The sequence below is a fragment of the Acanthochromis polyacanthus genome, chromosome 13, assembly GCF_021347895.1.
Source record: "Acanthochromis polyacanthus isolate Apoly-LR-REF ecotype Palm Island chromosome 13, KAUST_Apoly_ChrSc, whole genome shotgun sequence".
NCBI classification, from domain to species: Eukaryota; Metazoa; Chordata; class Actinopteri; family Pomacentridae; genus Acanthochromis; species Acanthochromis polyacanthus.
The window spans coordinates 8,411,124-8,433,139 of NC_067125.1; the positions used below are offsets into that span (position 1 = coordinate 8,411,124).

Genomic DNA, 22,016 nt, shown 5'->3' on the forward strand with positions numbered 1-22,016 from the left:
GCAATTGTCTGCAATCAGATTTGTTTTATCTACTTTCACTCTGTTTAGGTGATAACATGTCAATTATTTGTTAGTAACTTCATTCCACTACCCCCTTGTGGCCAAAAAGCTCTGCTCATTTCATTAAAGGTCAGAAATGTACTAAATGAGTATTTAATACTCAGTCATAGAAACAATAACTAAAAGTGGAACATTTTTTTTAACCCTCGTGTTGTCCTTACCAAAAAATGTTGTTGGCTTGTCTGAAAAAAGTCCAAAAATTAAGAAAAAATTTCCCCAAATTTATAAAAAAAAAATTGCAAAATCTTCAGGAAGAAAATTCCTGAAAAGTTTCCCTCAAAAGTTTTATTTTTTTTAAACAAAAAATCCCCAAATTTTAGAGCAAAACTCACTGGATTTTGGTTGATTTTTTTCTGAATGTTCTTTCTGAATGTTCACTGTGAAAATATATATATTTTTTCCACATTTTTAAAACTTTAAAACGGGTCAATTTGACCCGCAGGACGACAAGAGGGTTAAGGAAGTGAGTTAAAAGTATGTTGTCCAACTATGGCTTAACACCAAATTGCCGTCTGCTCCAAAAGATTCAGTAGAAGAAGTATAAACCGATCAGCCACAACATTATGATCACTGACAGGTGAAGTGAATAACATCAATGCTCTTGTCATAATGTTATGTGTTGAAGGAAAACCTTGAGTTTGACATGTACCACCCACCTAAACATTGCAGGTCAAGCAGCCTCCCATCCCCCATGGCAACAGCAGTCCTTGATGCCAATTACCACCTTCAGCCAGGTTCCACACTCCCCAGATCCAAATCTTATTGAGCATCTGTGGGATGTACCAGGATAAGCCTGGTCTGGTACCCTGCAACCCACAGGACCCACAGAATTCACTACCACCATCCCCAGAGGTCCTGTGTCCATGCCCCACTGGGTCTGAGGAGTTTTAGCAGCATAAAGGGGACCAACACAATATTAGACAGGTGGTCATAATGTTATGTCTGATCGGTGTATTTCCCCATAGTCTGGTAAAGCAGTCTGGAACTGATGACACTACAAAAGGTATTTAAATATTTAAAGGCAATAAAGTGTTTTATGTGACATGGGATGCTTTAATTTTATTGCTGCTGCTCACTGGAAATTCAATTCTGATGAAAAACTTTCTTACATGAACCATAAAAAATGCTATCTAAATGTTTTGAATTCTTCGATTCCACTAAACTCAGACAAGCAAAATGAGCCAATGAATTCTCTTGTTGCTCTTTTGACCAATGTGCACACAAACACACACACACACACACACACACACACACACACACACACACACAAACTTACCATTCTCAGGTCTGGCTCCTAGCTTCTGTACAGCAGCCATGTTATGGATGCCGATGCCTCGTGGATAGCCGGGCCACGTGGTGGGCGCGTTTTCCACGACAATGATATGCTGCAGCCTCGGAACTTCAATCAGAATGGCCTGCCGCACACACACACATCAACAAATGTAAGCACAAACATGGAAGGCATGCACGTGTTGTGTTCACACCGACACATGACGAGAAGCAGGTTTGTCTTGGAGAAGTAACCACTAATCCCACACACACCATCTTCATCAATATTTGGTCTAAGAGAGGATGTATGACAGTGAACACAAGAGCTTTGTGTTTATGCCGCTGCAATAAAAGGGGGGAAATGAAATGCCAGAGCACGATCTGTCTTCGGGAAATGAATCTGTCCCAAACCAGCCATAACACCCAGCACAGCCACTTCTTATGTTGATGTCTCTGTGGTGACATTCCACCTTGTCTTCTCAGTCAGCGCCGCTCTTGTGTGTTCCCTCTAATGGATGAATAATAGTCACTTAGAAGTTGCCGTAATATTATTGTTCTACTTAGAGACCAGAGACATGTGATATCTGCCTACACAAATCACTGCTTTACACCACTGGGACAACTCATCTGATACCACAGGATTATTGAACTAAACATTCGCACTGCACATAATAAGTCTGAGGGAGGATTAGATCAAATGACATGAGTTTGTAACCAGGTGATGCTGTGGAGCTGATATAAAATAAGCACTAAACCTGTCAGATCCTTATTTATAATCCTTCATATCAAACTCCTGCTCATGTTGAAACTGTTGCTTGCCTGTTGCTTTGTGATGAATGCCATATTTTCTGTAAAATTTGTGAACAAAATGTTTCTGTTGTGTGTCTGTGTGTGAGAAGGCAGTCCAAGGTAAGCACATTGCATACACGAAAGCAATTCAAAGGGCTTTACAAAGTGAATTATAAAAGAAAAAAATACAATCAAATTTAAATGAAAAGATTATTTTAAAAAAAAGTGAAAGATAGAGAATAAAATAAATAACAGTATGGGCAAGTTTAAAGCAAAAATGTCTTCTAACCTTGAGTCTAGTCTCCAGGAGCTCTTTGCTTGTGATGATGTGGGTGACCTGAGTCTCATTCAGGCCATGAGCAATGGCTGGACCTCCCAGTGTGGAGTAAAGGGTGACCACTGCAACACACAGAGCAAGAAAAACACTCAGAGCGCGCAGTACTCCGCCAAGGATGCTCAGTCGTATGATTTCTCATGGAAAAGTCACAGTAAGTCTGCACCAGAGATTTGTAGTAGGATCGCAATCATGTAATTGTCAGCAGGAAGCTGATGCAGTTTTCATTTGTTGTCATAGTTACAGTGATGCTGATCTGCTATCTCTCAATGATACAGAAATCTTTAACAAATCTGTGGATCCAGACTATAAACTGCATCACTGTCAAAATCTAATCACTTGGTTCTTGTGTCATTTCTGACCTTCCCTGAAAATTTCATCCAAATTCGTTAAGCCATTTTTGAGTAGCGTCGCTAACAGAGAGACAGACAGACAGACGAACAGAAGGACAAACATATGCCGATCGTCAGATAGCTTCGCTGCGTTGATTGGTGAAGTACAAACTCATCATGTAATGTGCAGGAGATACAGTGCTTACATACACTACCGTGCAAAAGTTTGGGGTCACTTAGAAATGTCCTTATTTTTGAAAGACAAGCAGTGTTTTTTTTTTAATGAAGATAACTTTAAATGAATCATAAATGCAGTCTAGGCATTGTTAAAGTGGCAAATGACTATTCTAGCTGGAAACGGCTGATTTTTAATGGAATATCTCCATAGGGGTACAGAGGAACATTTCCAGCAACCATCACTCCTGTGTTCTAATGCTACATAACTACATTCATGATACAGCTATAATAAGGAACAGTCTCATATGTCTGTGTAGATTCTCAGTCATCCAGGTCATGCTAATCATAAGAGCTTCCATAAAAATCAACTGGACTTCTCTTGTAGGTTTTTGAAGATCTTTCACCTTCAGCCAACAGGCTTCTTCAGTGACTAATGGGGAGCACCAGAATTTATGGCCACTCCAGCTCACATGGCTATGGCCCATTAACGACCAAGGACTCACATGCCTCCCCATCACCCTGATTGCTTTCATATGCCTCCAGGTGTGATTGTTGTGATCAGCAATCAGGGTGATGAGGAGGCATGTGAGTCCTGGGTAGTTAATGGGCTGTAGCCATGTGAGCTGGAGTGACTATAAATTCTGGTACTCCTCATTAATCATCTAGGAACTGAAGAAGCCTTTAGGATGAAGGTGAAACGTCTTCGAAAACCTACAAGAGAAGTCCAGCTGATTCTTACTGAAGCTCTTATAAAATAACAGTGTCCTTATCTACGCTGCATTAATAAACTCCATGGACAAGTCTGTGTGTCATCAGAGCGGTCATATAGACGGTGAAACGTGTCAATATGGAAAATGTACGTGTATTCTGTCTCTACTGCTCAGTGGCTCTGATACGGCTTCTCCCACACACATGACATTACAGAGCACCTCCAGAGGCCTCAGCTCAGCGCCGTTTTAAAGTCGGTTGGAAAGTAATTCTAATTAGATGTTAATAATTAGACTGTGAGTGTGATTCTATGTAGGACACCCCTGTCGTTGCTGGTTACTCCTCCTGGCACTTCCTTGTTCAAAAGTTTTATTTAGGGAAGGCTTGGGGAAAAGTTGGTCAGCGGATTGGATATTATTTCGACGCTGCTGTCACATATTAAGGGCATGGGTCGTATTTGTCGTATATGTTAGCAGAACTGGCGTGCAGCTATCGCAGCTTTTCTCATGGCTGTAATTATTAGAGGCTGGCTATCCTCTAATAATTACAGAAGCTCTCACTGCTTGATAAGCACTCTTTTGGGGATGTAAACACTAATGGTATGTGAGGAGGTTCAGTGTTATGACTAAGTGCATGTCTGACAGAGCTTTGGCATGTGTGGCTGGATAAATGCTTCCGCTTTGGTGTGTCAGCAGGTTGAAGACTACAGGGTCGGTGTTCAGATCTGTCTACCAAAATCAGATTTTCACTACTCTCTTATTCATCTGACGTCATTTCTATGCTAGAGATTGTTTACATCGTTTTGTGTCTCTTTTGTAAGACCTACTTGAATCATATTTTAAAGTAGAGATAGACTGTGGACAAGCAATGCAACCACATTAACAGATGGGCCCATACAAGAGATGTAGCTAGAGCATCAGGATCCATGTGAGCATCTCAAAAACGAGAAGGCACACACAATTAAACACAGTAACTATAAATTACACCCAACATGGAGACAGGTTCACAAGTCGTGAGTCACACTGTGTACTTTTTACTAAATCACCGTCAAGCTGTCCCATATAGTCACAGTTTATCAGCTCAAGTAAAATCTTTTGTTCTTAGTGCATTATTATTACCTCTGCCAGGAGGTTATGTAATCACCGGAGTTTGTCAGTTTGTTTGTTTGTCTGTTAACAGCATAACTCAAAAAGTCATGGACGGATTTTCACCAAAGTTTTACAGGATGTCCGGAAGAGCAAAAGCAACAATCGATTAGATTTTGGAGGTGATTCGGATCACCGTCTGGATCCAGGATTTTATTGAAGGACTCTGTACAATTGAGAGATGGCTGCCAGACGGTGATCCGGATCACCTCCAAAATCTAATCAATTGTTACTTTTGCTCTTCCGGACATCCTGTAAACTTTTGGTGAAAATCCGTCCATGACTTTTTGAGTTATTGGACGGGCGGAGGTATGCGCTCTCCGAGTGCTTTTCTAGTTAATAATGCATTACTTGATGTACCGTCCATTCTTAAGAGTATGATGAAAATCAGGTTCACACTGTGAGTTTCTCCATCAATGTGTGTGTGTGTGTGTGTGTGTGTGTGTGTGAATGCATCAATGAAAAAATTACCACAAAAGTGACCTGTGTCTGAATGACAGAATGACGTCATTTTAAGGGATTAATGAGGCCAGAAAAAGGGCTACAGTACAGGGAGACGTGTACAGTACAGCAAATGTGCACAAAAAGAATGAAATGTAAAAAACTGTACTATACATGTATGTGTTACAAAACTGCGTGTGTGGTTGTAGAAAGAGCAAAGCTCCAGAAAGAATGTGGACGCTTACATGTAAGAAAAAAAACTGGACAGGAATGAGAGTGAAAGAGAAAGGTGACAGGAGGTAACAACAGCAGACAGACAGAGCGAGAGTGAGAAAGACAGGCTAATATGCAGTAACATAGTCTGTCGCCCTGCAGCCGCACTCTGACACAAACGCCGGGGTTTAAGGGACGGGGCTTTGCGACATCACATTCTTGCGTCATGGAGCTCCAATACTTCCTGCACTGCTACTGAGTGTGTGTGTGTGTGTGTGTGTGTGTGTGTGTGTGTGTGTGTGTGTGTGTGTGTGTGTGTGTGTGTGTGTGTGTGTGTGTGTGGATGAGGGCTGTGACACTTCCAGCCGTGAGATCTAAACACCAGAGTGGACCCCAGCTTAACACACACAATACATACACACAATCGCACACTACTTGTACTATGTGCAATTTCCTGACATATTTATTCCATTTATTGGCTCTCATTCCATCTCATTTACTGCTCATATTGTATATATCTGGCCTCCTCTGCAGTTGTTGTCATTTTTAATATTGTTTTGTTATATAGGTGCATTTGATTTTATTATTTAATGTTTGCATTTTATCTCTTATTGTTTGTTGTCCAAGCTGTTTATAGTTTCGTCATGCCATGTATGATGGCAATAAAGCCATCCTATTCTATTCTACTTGCTTAAAGTCATTTCAGTGCGTTAGAAACCATTCAGACTCCACTCGGCAGCCACAAAGAATGCAAGACATTAAGCCTTGTGTTAACTTGGTCACTCTGTTTTTCAGTTTACCAGATGGATTTTTGAAAGAAGCTCAGCAATCAATTTTCCTTGACATTTTGCAGCGTGTTATATACCCTTTCTAAAACTCATTCACAGAGACAAGTGCAGACAGCTCATAAAAGATGAGCACATCGGCCCTGTGTAATAGAGTTAATGCACAGTGGACACACAATGTACACAATCAGAGACACACACCAAGTGTTTGAGTTCACTGGGGGCCTTTGGCTGACTCCTTGATGCCTCTGTCAACATCAGATGCTCACGTAGACTCTCTCTCCCCTCTTCTGACGCCATCGCCCCTCACTTGTCTCCTTCTCTTTCCTCCCCTCTATTTCTTCCTCTGCTGCTCTTTCCAACCTTTTCCTCCTCTCCACCACCCACACTATGCGCTATGCACTGCCCCTGGCTTTTCCACTGTCCCTGTGTTTGTTTGCAGCGGAGAAAGATGCTTCATAAAGATGCTTTCTTGGCTTGTACTGGCAGCGTATTTTAAAAGCATGACAGTTTAATGGAGCCTGAACTTAAGCGCACAGACAGAATGAAGGGTCTTTCATGTGCAATTGAAAAGATTTAATTAGCGCTGTAGATACTTGCAATAAATAGAAAGGTACTACACTCTTTGCTAGAGAACATATTAAATAGTAAATCAGAGCAGAGCACCTCAAGGCAGAAAGCTACTGATGCACTGCTCTCTATAGGCAGCTTTTGTCTGAATTAAGCTTTTTTTTTTTACACAAACGTAGACAACATATTGCAGATTTTCTTTAAAGCAATCCTGATTTTACTTATTTCCAGAACCACTCTAACCAGCCACATCAGTTTTGTCCTAATGCTAAATGATTCATTTTACTTGAAGGAACTAAGATAAAACATGAAAGTGCTTTTTGCCACTACTATACAAGCAGTGACGTTAGGACAATCCTGTTGTTATCTGAATGTACTTTCATTCCAAAAACTGAAAAGTGGATGGGGAAGAGAAAGCGCGAAAGAGGCTAAATGGGACACTTATGTAACAGGAAAGCAGAAGGGACAAATTGACCTTCTTCTGTCTCAGCTGGGCCCGGCATGTTACAAGTTGTCCACGCACACGCACACACATGCATACACACAGAAACGGCCATAAATCAGCCACAGACACATTTGGAAGCTACTCAGTGGGAAAGACCAAACAGAAGAGGACAGAGACTACAGAGTTGCAGTATACAGTATAACCTAAAATGACAGTACACTGTAATGTGGAGAACAGCTCTGTGCATCATATAAAAACATAACCTCCTCCTGTATCAGTCTGTTGTAGAGTCTATCGCAATGTTTGTCACATGTAAAACTGGTCTTGCAATCAGCACTTTCATGTGACAAAAGAGACACAATCTGAGCACAAGCGACACTGGCGAAAACAAAAAAAACTAACTTGACGAGGATGCAAGTATTTTTCAACAATTATCTGCAAAGTGCAGGATTGGGAAATAATTATGAAGCAACAAATATAAAACAGATATGAGAGGGTGGCTGTGGCTCAGGTGGTAGGTTGTCCACTAATCGCAAAGTTGGTGGTTCAATCCCGAACCCTCCACATGTCAAAGCGTCCTTTGGTAAGACACTGAATCTCAAGTTGTTCCCAATGGCAGGTGACCAACCAGCAGGTGAGCACCTTGCATGGAAATTCTGTCACCACTGGTGCGTAAATGTGGATGTGAATGGGTGAATGAGAAAGATATTTTAAAACGGTTTGAGTTTCACTAAAGTAGAAAGGTGCAATAGAAGTATAGACCATTCGCATGCAAAGTGTAGAGAGACTGATGCTTTCACCTAGCATGCAACTTAGCATGATTCACAAAAAAAAAACAAAACTTTACAACATTCAGTGCTTCTCATGTCAAAAATAAAATCAACAAAAATAATCTGCTTGCCAAAGATTCTGTAAATACAGGCAATTTTAGGTCTTCCATGAAAATTCTCACTTTTATCCATGTGCTAACATAACTGCACAAGGGTTTTCTAATCATCAATGAGCCTTTCAACACCATTAGCTAACACAATGTAGCATTAGAACACAGGAGTGATGGCTGCTGGAAATGTTCCTCTGTACCCCTATGGAGATGTTCCATTAAAAATCAGACGTTTCCAGCTAGAAGGGCCATTCACCACATTAATTTCTAGACTGGATTTATCATTAATTTTATGTTATATTCATTGAAAAAAAAAAGATTTTCTTTCAAAAATAATGATATTTCTAAGTGACCCCAAACTTTTGAACAGTAGTGTATATTTATTATACATAATATAAAATGACAACTGATTTGTCCTCACCTGACAACACGTATGAGAGTTGTTGTTGAACTGCATGCTGTGCTTACACAGTGCAGAGTGGAGATAAGTATGTAAATAAATTAGAGAGACTGCGAGGAAAACAAAACATTCTCAATCAATAGAATAAATAGCTGAAAAACAGGATACAGAACAGAATATTGTCAGCAAACATCTCTCTAGAGATGATGTTCAGATTAATGTCACAGATACTTGTCGTGGTTTGTAGTGGAATAGAAATGTAACTAAAACATCTGTAATGTGTAGCATCATCAATCAGTATGTGTATGTATGTATATGTATGTATATATATATATATATATACATATATGTATATGTATGTATATATGTGTGTATGTGTGTATGTATATATATATGTATTTTTTTTAATTTTCTTTTTTTAAGAATTTATTTTAATCAGGGTTCTATTTTTATGAAAATTGAATGTTTTTAATCTTCTAAGATCATATGGATTATGAATTATGTATCATGTATCTTGAAATTATGTGATGGCGTAAGAGGGGGCTGAACTTCATAAGCTTTGCTTCCTTTAGCCCCTTCTCGAACTTGCACTTTGTCATAGTGTGCCATTTTTTTCCCCATTACACATAATGTTTGTTTTTATGTATGTGCTTGTTTGAGAAAAATAAAAATCAATCAATCAATCAATTGTTCCCACTACTGGTAACATCTGCAGGCACTTTAATATACAGACTGATTATAGATGTTTTTCAGTTTTTTTTTAAACTTTGCTATCCTGCACAGAAGATTTTCGCTCCTTCTGGCCATGGTTGTGCTGTTCCCATGGAGGCTTTATAGAGCAGTAAAGAAAAAAAAAAGGTCATAGTGAGGAAAATGTGACAGCAAGAAAAATGCTAAGAAACCTCCTTAGGTTCAGAAGGTTAATGTAATTCCCAACATGTGTCAATACTCTGAGACATCCTGCACTTACGTGGGAAGTTGTACATGAAGCAGGCCTGAGCAGCTATTATCCATTCTGCTCGTGTCTCACAGAAGATGGCGATGTTGGTTTTCGGTCGCTGCCCCAACGAAGCCAGACCACTGCCCAGCTGGGTCGCCGCTGTAAGGGTTTCCTGGTAGGAGAGCCAGCGGTACTCGCCTAGAACTACCTGCAGGAGGGTGGGAGGAGGGTGAGGAAAGGAAAGGTTGTTAGTGATGACGCACAGTAGGAATAAAAGTATTGATGATGATGACAGTGAAACTAAAAGAAGAATGGGTGCAAGGCATTAATCGTTTAATAAAAAACTGCACTGTGCGGTACGTCTTTACATTTACTATAGAAGCATTACCCTAACCAGATGAACCACAGAACTGCTGGAGACACTGGTTCTATTATACCACAGGTACTCAGTACATTGTCTTACATCCCACGGTCACGTGCTCAGTCTGTTGTGTAATAAAAAGTCACAGGAATGGAAGCAACAGTTCACGATTAGCAAACACAACTACTTCCTCTGCTGTCATTCTCATGGTCATCCTCTGCAGGAGAAGAAGATAAGCACAGCCTTCTGGATATCCTCTGCAACACTCTTACTGATGACATGAAAGACCTGTGGAGCTTCCTGCACAAGTGTTAGTGAGGTTATACCGACTCCTAATGGTTAATAAATGCTAGTGCACACGAACCCTCGGGGAGATGCAAAGAAATCATTAAATGTACGCTGTTGTTTTCTGCATGTTAGAAACAATAAATAGGAGTTAAACAGCTAAGCTATGTACTCTTGCAGCAATAAGTGTTTCAACAGTAGGACTTAAATGGATTAGAAGGATCAGGCTGGTGGGATTAGTGGGTAATTCAGAGGTAGCGTAACTGCATGTCAAAGTTTGCCAACTCCTCACTGTGCACACTCCTAAGCATTCAGATAACACTTTTTCAGAGCGTTCAGACTGCTTGGCAGCTTGTTAAAGTATGAAGTAAAACTGGCCACAATTTGACTCCTTTTACAAAATTCTGGATATCTTCCTAATAACCATCACCATTCTCTCCTCCATCTGTCCTTTTCCTGCTGCTTATTAATACCCCTCTCTATCCTTTCTTAACATTTGTAAGGTCAGTGGAACTCCGGGCATCTAGCGGACTAACAAGCTGTCAGCTGAAAGAGCAGAAATAATTTAAACCTTTCAACAGGAATTTTGAGCATTTTAAACATTTACAAGAGGATTGTCTAGGCCGTGGGTCAAGAGAAAGTCACACAGGAACATTTTGAGTTGATGCAGTTTTAAAAAAACAGTTAGCTTGTCTGCTCAAAGTTTAAACAATCCTCCTTTTTTCCCCACACAGTGAGACATACAGCCATGGCCATAAGTTTGGACACAAGTACCATGACGCATGTGAATCTTAGAAAATACCACAAAATACTGAAGTGTTTGGGTGATAATACACAACTCCTGAGAACTATATTAAGTTTCATATTTAAAAAAAAACATCAAAAGAGTTTGGTGTCATTTTGTTATTCTTACCAAATTCGGTTGTGAAAGTACTGCATTTTTTTGTTATTTTCTTCTCATATATGTTTTGGGAACAAAGTTGTTCCAATTGTTGGAATTTATTGATAATATTATATCTCTTGTTGATTTGTTGACTAATTAAACTGGTGCTGTCAAAAAATATTAGTTATGTTCTGTAACAGACATCAAAACAGACATAAGTCATGTTGTGTCCAAACTTATGGCCATGGCTGTATGTCTGGTGCAGGAACATTTTACCAGAGCAGTTTCTACCTGGGTACAGCTCATTACTTTTTCATCGCCGTCTGTCTTTGCCACCTTTCCTGTTGATTGACTTCTCTATTCATTTTCACAGCCTATTTTTTCTATTCATGCTGCCTTTTTTCAATTCCTGGAGAAACCACTGTCCGACCCTGGCTATGCAATTTCATATCTTATGTTGTTATAACACAGGACACATCCCCTACAAAAGTCTGCAAATGTACGTAGAGCTCCACTGCTGCACTCTGTGCCGTGTTCCTTCATTAAAATGCAATATATTAAGTTGCTTCCACATACACTGAATAGCAGCAGTAAATACTCACAAGGGAATCTGTGCCTGTAAATAGTTCACAACAAATGTGCTTATTAGTCCAGTTTGAGTAACTCTGATTACAAACTACAGTGCTCAGCTGTTTTCTGAAACTACTCTGCCTTTTTTAAAAATACGAGTTTGTAAGCTGTAGGAATAAACGGGTTGGGGGCTGGGACCCACAGAGCTGCATGTGAGGGCATTTGCTGGTGTTAATCTTGGATTCTCTTTTCTACATACTGCACTGGAAGATGGCGCGGCTAAGCTTGTAATTAGATTAATCACTCCTATTCTATACGTTCTAATTAGCACAATAACAAGTGAATGAAAGAATGTTTCAATTAAAGCATTCCTTACATTGCTGAGGATTTCTGGGACCTACTCAAGGGCCTCAGTTTGAGAAACACTGCTATAATCCGGCCAGTCTTTCTTTTTCTAGCGTGTGTAATTTCAAACTCTATCCTTCTTACTGAAAAGTCAATTTCATGTCCAGTCTATTAACTCTATGAACCCCAAAACTCACTGGTGGGTTTGAAAGGTACATCAGGTACATTATCAGAGACAAAAACTGTAAAAACAAAAGGAACTGTCATATATTTAACTCTCTGACTGCACTTGAACTAATCATGTCTAACATGTTGTTTTGTTCAGAAAATTACCCAAATCATTTCCATTCTACATGTCTCATTTAAAAAAACTAATTATGCAAACAAAAATACAATCATTGCACTACTTGGCACAACCAAGAAACCACGAGTGATTCACCAAGAAGCAACAGTTATGTGACAAAAATTCGGGGAATATTTGCCTGAACTGGACTGAACTGCAGGCTGTGTTTACACTGAGCACATACAAGACAAATATGGAAACAAATAACAACCAGTTCAGTAAATAAAACATCTAGTGGTGCCTATTTTTGTAGTACGTGTTGATTTCAGGTTTTATCATCATTTGCAAAAAACATTATCAGTGAAATTAAACTTTGTTTAATTGAAGTTATTGAGTTCTCTCTACTTCTATGCATGACTGCGGTGTTTCCATAGAAGTGCAGGATTTTAAATTGCAGTGAAAAATGAGCCTTCACTTAGTAAAAATTTGACAGGAGTGAAAACACCTAGAAACTGCTCAGTGCTCAAAGGGTAAGGTAGTTCTGCATCCGGAGCCACATATCCTATTAGACTTTCTGTGCACCTCGCAGGACAAATATTACATTTGTCAGGAGACGCTTGCTCCTTTAAATTAACCACTTTCTTGTATATTCTATACTGGAAATAATTTGTGTGGATGTTTTGTGTTTGTAATTGTTTTTTTAATTTGCTTATATAATGTATTCTGCTGACAGTTATAAAATGAGACAACACTGAATATGAAGCCACCTGTTCCCAGTTTTCAAATAAAGCTAAACTTACTGGCTTATGGCTGTAGCTTCATATTAAAAGGGGAAATACTGTGTGAGAGTGATGTTAATTTCTTCCCAAACTGTCCTTTCAAGTACCTCTGAGGCGGTTTTTACTGTCCATTTCCTGCTACACCTAATTCTATTTGATTTTTGTCATATGCTGCCACTTTTACTTCATGTTGTACCTTCTTGAACACCTTCCCGTTGCTCTGTTGCTCATCTTCCTCGCTGATCACCTCCCTCGTCCCGAGACAGTCTCTGTGGGGGAATCTCGTGGCTGCGTACTCAAACACCTTATCCAGGGTATCCACTCCCGGGTGCAAAGATGTAACCAGCCTTTTTGTGGCGCTCACCGCTCGGTAGGGTCCCTCAGGACATCCCTCGACCGAGCGAGCCTTCGCCCTCTTGGCTCGTTCCTCCTCTGAGCCGTAGAAATCCACGTCTGGTTGGAAGACCCAGCTGAGGAGGTAGGAGGGCAGGAAGGTGATGATGGCGTAGATGGACACCATGAGGTGGAAGAGCAGCAGCAGCATCGGGTTCAGGTCCTCCTTCAGCTTCATGTTGGTAAAGCTGGGGAGAGCAGGGAGGAGAGAGTGTGGAGGAAAGTCCTACTCCTGCTGTTGCTTTCTCTTCTCTTATAGAGCTTGACTTCCCCTCCCCTGGCAACAAAATGCCCACAGCTCTACAGCAAACCTAGGAAGAAATGACATTAACCTGGCATTAGAGCAGCACAAGTCAATTTTATTTTTAAACTAGTTTCAAAATGATCCCTGTGTTTGTAATCCTGAGCTTTCCCTGGCTTATTGTACAAGAATCTTAACTCATTCCGAAACCGAAACAAAATAGCAAGTCACATGTACTCAGAAAAAGCAGAAGAGATCATTTGTTATTGGCAGAACATGCTGTGACACACCAGCTCTGTGTCAAATGTTCCTTTCCTTCCTTGCAACTCCTGTGCTCAGCACACTCACACCAACAAACGCAGCACATCAGCCAACGTCACCCACTGTTAGTGTCGAAAACCCAAGAAAAAAACAAGACATGAAGACAAAGAGACAATGAAAGAAGGCAGGAAGATAAAAGGAGAAACAAATAAAAAGAGAAGGAAACAGAAGAGAAGGTGAAGAAACAAAAGGAAACAGGCTGGATCCAACAGACGTAAACAACACTCAGTGTGACAGAGTGAATAAAAGGTTTCTGAAGGAGTAAATGTGAGTGTGTGTGACAGGGTGTAAGCCTCTGGACAGCAGGAGATGACTGAGACAGGAGAGGATAAGTCCACTGAACAAGCTGCAGCTCAGGTGTGTGTGTGAATGTCCACAACCTGCACTGTACCCATTAAACTCTACGATGCAGATTTAGATTAGCTCCGAGGGACTGATACACATGTACTTCACTGCATGTGTGCATTTCCTTCCTGGTTGTGATTGTGATACCTTCTGCGTACACAAACAGACCAACTATTAGTGTCGGTACAGAGACTTTAACACACAGTCAGTAGGTGTTGGCAGAGTTTGGGAGCTGTCCAGAGTTCTGAACAGAGATCAAAGTTGAAGTTGTCTCATCAGGCTTTCTGTCAGCTCTCTATACTCGACGCTGTGTATGCCAGCATGAATTAGAGCATTGAAAAAGAATTAGGCTATATGATTACACAAGTATAAGTAAATGGGACTAAGTAATGTTTGAGCTAGACTACTACTTTATCTTATTAGACATCTGTGTAAAATTTTAATTAGCATATGAGCTACAACCAAAAATGTTCCTGAGACATTGCATTCAAGTATGAAAGTTCATTATGGACCTTACCAGAGTAAACAAAGTTCCACTATGGGTCAGACCAGACGTAACACACCAGCTTATGGCACTGAACAGTTTTTTAAAACCTGTGCAACAGTCACTCTTTGGCTGGTGTCAAAAGAGGAAGGAGGCTTTATACTCAGCTCTCCTTATCACCATTATTCACAAAATGAGGATGTAGGACACAGAATAATGACCTGAAATCTACCGTATGTCACAATATTTTGATAAAGCTACCCACTAATGACACACGTAACAACTGAATCCTTCTACAGCATTATATTCTGTCCTTTGCTGGCTCATTTATAATTTTATTTGGATTCTATTGCTACAGTAGGACTAGATCAGTTTCTGGATCTGTTGACAGCACTGTGAAATGACTAACTGACTAAACTCCTGGTTCCATATTCCTGGTTGCTGGAGCTTACACTATTTTCTTGTTTGGGACTCAGACGATGTATTAAATGAAAACCATGACATGAGTAAACCCAGGCAACAATTTGTCATGCAAGAGGTTCACATTTAGGGATGAACCAGACCGGTTTTAACCTCAGCTATCAGACATGACATCTGATTCACATTAAGCACAGTTTCCTTGTTCCTCTTGTTATAAAGTTCAGTCTCCTTACAGCTGAGGACTCTAAGTTGACTGGTTAATTTCATCCAATCAAATTGCCACTGGTTTGAAAATGGCCAGTGCTAGTTTAATAAGGTGAAAAGCGCTACATCTAAGTTCTTCCCCAATTGATCCATTAGTTGTGGCCTAGTACATGTTTGTATATCACAGCTGAACAAACAATATGGCATTTTATCTAAATACTGTGGACTAAAATGTCAGCATTATTTTCCAAAATAATTGTTGTGCTGGGATTAGCAGGTGATATTGTTCTATTTCAAAACTCATATGAATATGCACAGATGCACACAGTTTTTCTCAAAGTATGCCATTATCATAAAATAACCAGGTGTAGTGATTAGTGCTAATACTACGTTTCCATGTATATTTACAATTCATTTTTCCCATTTCGTTCATCTGGCGAAAATGTACTTTTGTCTTCTTTGAGAAAAAGTCAATTGTCATCAGAATAGGTGCAATTTCAGTCAGCCAAGATTTCCTGCAGCTCTGCAGCTCTGTGATTTACTCACAGCAGGCCGTCTACTGAGTTTTTATTGCCACAGAAACCTCTGGGTTCATTTAACCTTACATGAAAGTGATTCAAGTGAATTCCCTGCGGTGAGAGAAGAGGAAAGCATCAAATGGATAATCCATATTAGCAGACATCCTGAGCTGAAATATTATATTAGTATGTATGTGAGGGAAAAACCTGGATTGTGCATCTCTATAGCGATCACAGAGGAGGGTCTTATCCACTTTGATACACCAAAAAACATCAGGTTCTTCGTAGATATTGTGACTATTATTACTCGGTTGTTGGGGATTTTTTTTTTTTTTTTTACTAATCACAGCTACAGAAGAACTTATCCAACAACTGAGGAGGCTGGTCATACTGTCGACTTTTCTCATTAGACTTTACAAGATATTTTTGGCTATAAACTTCCACACACCACAGTGAGAAATAACCCTAATGTATATAGACATTCTTGTCCAGGCCATCAACTTCTTTTGCAGCAGGGCAGCTAAAAAAACACATCCCCTATGAAAACAGAGTGAGCACACACACACACGCATACACACTCTGACATCTCCCAACAGTCCATTTCAGCAGCAGTGATTCATTATTCATATGAGGGAGAGGCTCATCGTGCTCCTCTAAAGCACCACATTGTTCCCATACACCTCCAAAAACTGCCCGCTGACACACACATACACCGTACACACCTCCCTCACAGAAGACACTCACCCATCAAGTGTCCCTTTGAGACTCATTAATAAATCAAAGATTTCACCACCAGTGTTCTCCCAGACTACCATCTGCTCCCTGTGAGATGCGGTTCCCTTCTCTACAGCGCTGTTGTTCTGCTTGGTGTCTTGTTACCCAGCCAGGATGTCTTGCTTCATCACAGGATGCGACAGCTTACCAAAACTGCACCCTGGTGGAGCAGAGCTTTTACCCCGTCGCCTGCTATCATCCAGCGTTGGTTTGCTGGCTTCGCTGTATCTTGTAGTTTTTTAAAAGAAATTCAAGGTCAATGAAACAGAGGCCACAGAAGCAACTAAGAAGAAACAAACTATCAAACAAGAGAAAAAGACTCAGCAGAGAAGGGTGCTGGCAGACGTCAACTTCTTCCATGAATGTTCAGAGCAGACAGTAAACAGATGCCTAAAGTCTGCTGTAAAAATATAAAGCTGGAAGAGCAGCTTTGAATGCACCCACCATTTTAATTTCCAGTATCGTCTGCCAGTCATAAAAAAAACACCTGCGTTTCCTAGCAATGAAGCGAAAATGTTTTCCTCTAGGAACTCACTGACTGTGTCCCTCATTTTCAGTTTTCATTTCTCTATAGACTCATAAGACACCATTTTTTTTCCTCTACAAATGAATCTTCAGCAGGGCTCCAGACTAGCTTTTTTTCCTAGGAGCACAGTGGCCCCTAACTTAAAATTTTAGGAGCGTAAGCAGAAAATTTTGGGGTGCACACCAAAATCGACTTGCAAAGTAAATATTCACATTTCCTCTCATTTTCACTGTATTACTGATAAATACTTGCACAATAAATGCAGAAACTATGTTTTCAGTTCACATTTCACTGTGCAGCAGTTGACACAACATAACAAGAAAAGCACTCAGAGAGCGCAGTACTCCACCAAGGCTGCTCAGTTGACGTATAATTTCCGACGGATGAAATCTTTTATAAAAATGACCTTGTGCTGAGCACAGGCATGTGTTATGCGTGTGCACGTTATGTATTTATACCGAATCACGTGTAAATTACTCTTATAAAGGTCTGTTGATCAGTTCATCAATTCTGACAAGCCTTTATTTCACTAGTGTTAAAATAACCGTTCCCTTCAGGCTTTTATTTTGAAGCCTGAAGGGACATTATGGCACCAGTGGAAACTATACACGGTTTGATTAGCGATCAAGTGATGCAGTCACTAACGGGTGGACACAGAAGCACCAGAAACTTAATTGCTCTTCCATTAAAGTCTATCAGAGCCAACCACACGCAACCTGATTAACAAACACAACTCCTTCCTGTCTCTGCAAAAGCTCAAGAACCTAACTTGCAGCAATGCAAAACATAAGCCACGTCGACCCAAATCTCCTATCTTCAATACCGCAAAATGCGCAGTCACAATATGCAGACTAGTAGCTTGTCAATAGACGCCTTTATGCAACTAACATGCGCTTTGCAAGCAGCCTCCACTCACTGGATTAATTGAGTAATATTGTGGCATGGTCTACGTAGCAGTGGGGTGAGCAGGCGCGTGTGTGTGTCTGTTTAGCCTATATGTGTGTGTGTGTGTGAGGGAATCATTGCTTCCTCAGGAGACGGTGTGAATGGGGTCTTTTGTGTGCAGACGTCATCGTGCTTACACCCCCACAGCTAAGCAGGCAGGCTGAAGTCTTGCAGAAACTTCAACATGGCCATTGTGGCGAAACGACGCACCAACACACGATTTTGGTCCCAAGGGTCAGACTGTGTGTGTGTGTGTGTGTGTGTGTGTGTGTGTGTGTGTGTGTGTGTGTGTGTGTGTGTGTGTGTGTGTGTGTGTGTGTGTGTGTGTGTTGAGAAAGAGGAGATGTATGTGGTTTGCTTGTGTGTGGGTCAGGAGTGTGGGTGCAGGACAGATTTGCCCATTTGAAATAATGACATAATCAAAAGCTTGCAAAACAACTGAAGTGTTTAAAGTGCGATTTCATTAACAGTGAAAGTACAGAACGCGACTGGTTGGATTATGTGGATCAGACTGCAGCATTACTCTGCTTTTGTGTGGCAACATAAACTGTTGGCAGATATGCCAGTCACCAATCTATCCCTTTCTCTGCTGTAAGCTCTCTTAAAGCTTCAGAGCTAGATCTGAAATTGTTAATACAGCAGCCAGAAACTCTCTCAAGCAAATCTGATTTAGAAAGTATCTTAGTTGGAATGAGAAAACCAAATTCTGAAAAAAACACACCATTATCCCTATGAGTTATTAAACGTGTTTACTTTGTGTTTTGTAATCCCGTAATAATGGCTCGGATTTCAGAGAAACGTGACTTCCAGATAGAAGAAGTGTGCGTCTGTGTTTTCTAATCACATCGGACCATCCCTGAAGGACAACAGAGTCTCTGTCTGCAGGTACAGGAGCAATGGAACGGACCTGCATCATTTGATATCTCGTAGCACAGGCTGGTTCATTTGGTTGGCTGTTATAAAAGTTAAGAGAGAGGATTGTTGTGAGGTGACAGTTTCAGTTCTGCGCCTCTGAATAAAACAGATGCTGGTATAAAATGTGCCGTCTGCATTTCATAACTAGAGATGCTTGTTTAATTTTTCATGGCTTAGTTGATGAGGACAGATAAACGGGAAACAATGGAAGTATCATAGTGTTTATGGTAAATTAGGTTGGAAAGAAAATAAACTGAGTAGAAAAAGAAATTTTAAAAGTTATTCCAAGTGAAAGCAGTAGGATAGAAAAGTGGTTGTAAAAGGCGCTTATGTTTATAAAAGTTTTTCTAAAAATGCGCTCTGCAGCAAGCAGATCTAAATGAGTCAGTGCATTATCACAGTTTTGAATCATTTCTTATTATAGCCATTACGAGAGCAAACACACATAACATACTGTGTAATTTAGATAACATTATTAGTACAGTCTTCTCAGCAGTAAACCACAGATGTTCCACCTGCAACATCTGACTGAACTAACTAGTGTCAAGCAATCAGCAATGGAGACATAACTCCCAGCTCCAGATTTCAAAATAAAGCACCTTCACCGACTGCATGTCCTCTGTTTTAATGACGAGTTCAATGCCAATGTCAGATGGTCATAAAGATAACTATCAAATGTAATCCAAAAAACACAAAATTCATACAGGGGTGGAGACTAATATTTTTTATCGAGGTGGCCAGGCTGATGCCACTGGGGTGACGAAATGCGTCTTTTTTAATATGCAAACTTGAATTGATAAAAAATTGACAACTATTACTTAATTTGAGCATTTTTAAGCTTTCGACAGAGCTCAAAAAAACCTAAATTTAAAGTACATGAGTTGATCCATCTCAGTGTATCCATCAATCTTTTTGTTTCTTCTCAAGACAAGAAGACTCTTCACAGTAGGCTTTCATCCTTTTATTCTTTATCAGTCTGTACAAGAGCTTCAACTATATCCACAGGTGAATCTAAATCATAAACAGTTCAACTAATTAAAACTAAATTGCAACTAAATAGATGCATTTTTGTCTGTATAATTTTTAGTAATTATGTTACAAAATTTTTGCATTACTATGGCATCAGTGGAAACATTTTCTGGTTGATCAGAACTGTTTGGTTGTACGAGGTGGAATGAGAGGTGGTTGTGCTGTTGAAATATATCAGGATGGAAACAACAGCTGTAGAGAAACAGTTCCACAAAAAGTTTATCCATACAAACAACAGTAACTCCAGTTCTATGAGTGTATGTGTAGCACTCTAACAGGCTTCACTATTAGTTAAATCAGGTGGCCAAACTTCAGTCAAGAGACATTACAAAGCAGCCACTTGCTACTTGACAAATCCAGAACAGAAATCAGTGGGAGAGTGCCATAATGTCAAAGTTGGCGGCTGTATAACACATGCCTCACCCCTCTGTCCACACAGCCAATCATCTGCTTTGCAACCGTCAAACTGGGTAATATCCATCCCATCATGTTGGTGTTTGACACAAGCACAGTCTTGCGAAACTTTGTATAGGAACAGTACGACTATAATCTTTTGGGAAAATGCTTTTAAAAGCTTATTTTGAACCAAAGTCAGCAAACTTTTTAAGTAGTTTTTATCAGATTTGACTGGTGACTCAAGGAATTTTAATGTCCCAGTGACAATGAAAATTACAAGATGGCTGCCAAATGTCGAACTTTGTTCTAGAAAGACTTTGCTTTAGGTAAATTCATGTGACCAGCATCTGCAAGGGTAACACCGACATTAATTTAGTCGTCCATCCAGGTTGGTAGGGTCCATGTTGACCCCTGAACGTCTTCTGCAAAACTCCCATGGTAGACAATAAATGTGAACTTGACTTGAAAACTAACTGCTGTTGATCTAAAATGAAAACAGATTCACCAGCTTATTTCTCACCTCAGATGTTTGAAGTAACACATTTTGGTGAACCTTTTCTGTAACATAAGTAAAAGTTTTTAAACAAGCTGCCATTTTGGTCTGCTTAAAATACAGGTGCAGACATCTGTCCATCCAGGTTGAGCTGATGTTTGACAGTAGCAGGATGGAGGCCTGTTGCAGACACGTGTCAGTCATTTATTATGACACTGTATAGTTGTACACCGGTCTAGTGTCTAATGTTGGGAAGCTGTGTGACCCCTCACATCTGTAAACACCCCTGTGGTTGTGTATAATAACTCTTTCTACAGCCATACAGCTAATTATTCTCATTTTAAGTCTTTAACACGAAGTTAGCTAAGACGTTCCCGCCTCAAGTAAACTTGGCAACACAGGAACCAATGAAGGTTTTATTTTTTAGCATAATAAAGGCGGCTGCTTCCTGAGTTGTCTCTGTGTTTGTTGGGAACCTTGACGCGGCAGCAGCATCTTGTCCGTCAGTGTGTAAACCTCAGAGCAGGGAGTGAACTTACCGGTGAGTGCTTGAGTTCCTCCGGTGCAGCGGACGGCTCTCCTCCGTGCTTTCAGTCTGACAGTGGAGCAGCTCCGTGACTGAGTGCATCCATCAGCGCTGCCGCCGCTGCGCACTGAGAGCCGGAAGACACGCGCGTCGAGTTGTTGGACGAGGCTGGATGGAGGGGGGTCCCTGCGATGTGATTGGACTCGTGGAGGTGGCGCGTGCTATGGGCCGGGCCTATCGAAGCAGGGCTCGCGGTGACTGCACGAGGGTACTGACGGTCAGACGGAGCAGGAGGCCACGCGCACGCCACACGCGCACACCGTGGCTCATCAGGCTGCAGCTCCTATAGATGTCAATATAGAAGTAGGAGTGAGTTTATTTCATTAAATCATGCTCTTGTCTGCAGGTGTCGCTGGATAAACCCTACAGACTGTGCAGTCTATAATAAAGCCCCCAAATATTCATTATTACATGACATGTCTGTTTAGATTA

The 22,016-nt window shown here is 40.5% G+C and overlaps 1 protein-coding gene across 1 annotated transcript in view; it reads right to left on the reverse strand.

Moving 5' to 3' along the window:
- The window catches only part of acsl3a (acyl-CoA synthetase long chain family member 3a), a 44,483-nt gene extending 22,808 nt beyond the window's left edge, over positions 1-21,675 (reverse strand). Inside the window, 5 exon segments of the mRNA XM_051958053.1 lie at positions 1,337-1,475; positions 2,408-2,517; positions 9,519-9,696; positions 13,191-13,575; positions 21,538-21,675. Of these exon segments, the coding sequence (XP_051814013.1) occupies positions 1,337-1,475; positions 2,408-2,517; positions 9,519-9,696; positions 13,191-13,575; positions 21,538-21,626 (901 nt within the window). The 5' untranslated portion in view covers positions 21,627-21,675.
- Positions 21,676-22,016: the final 341 nt, after the last annotated feature.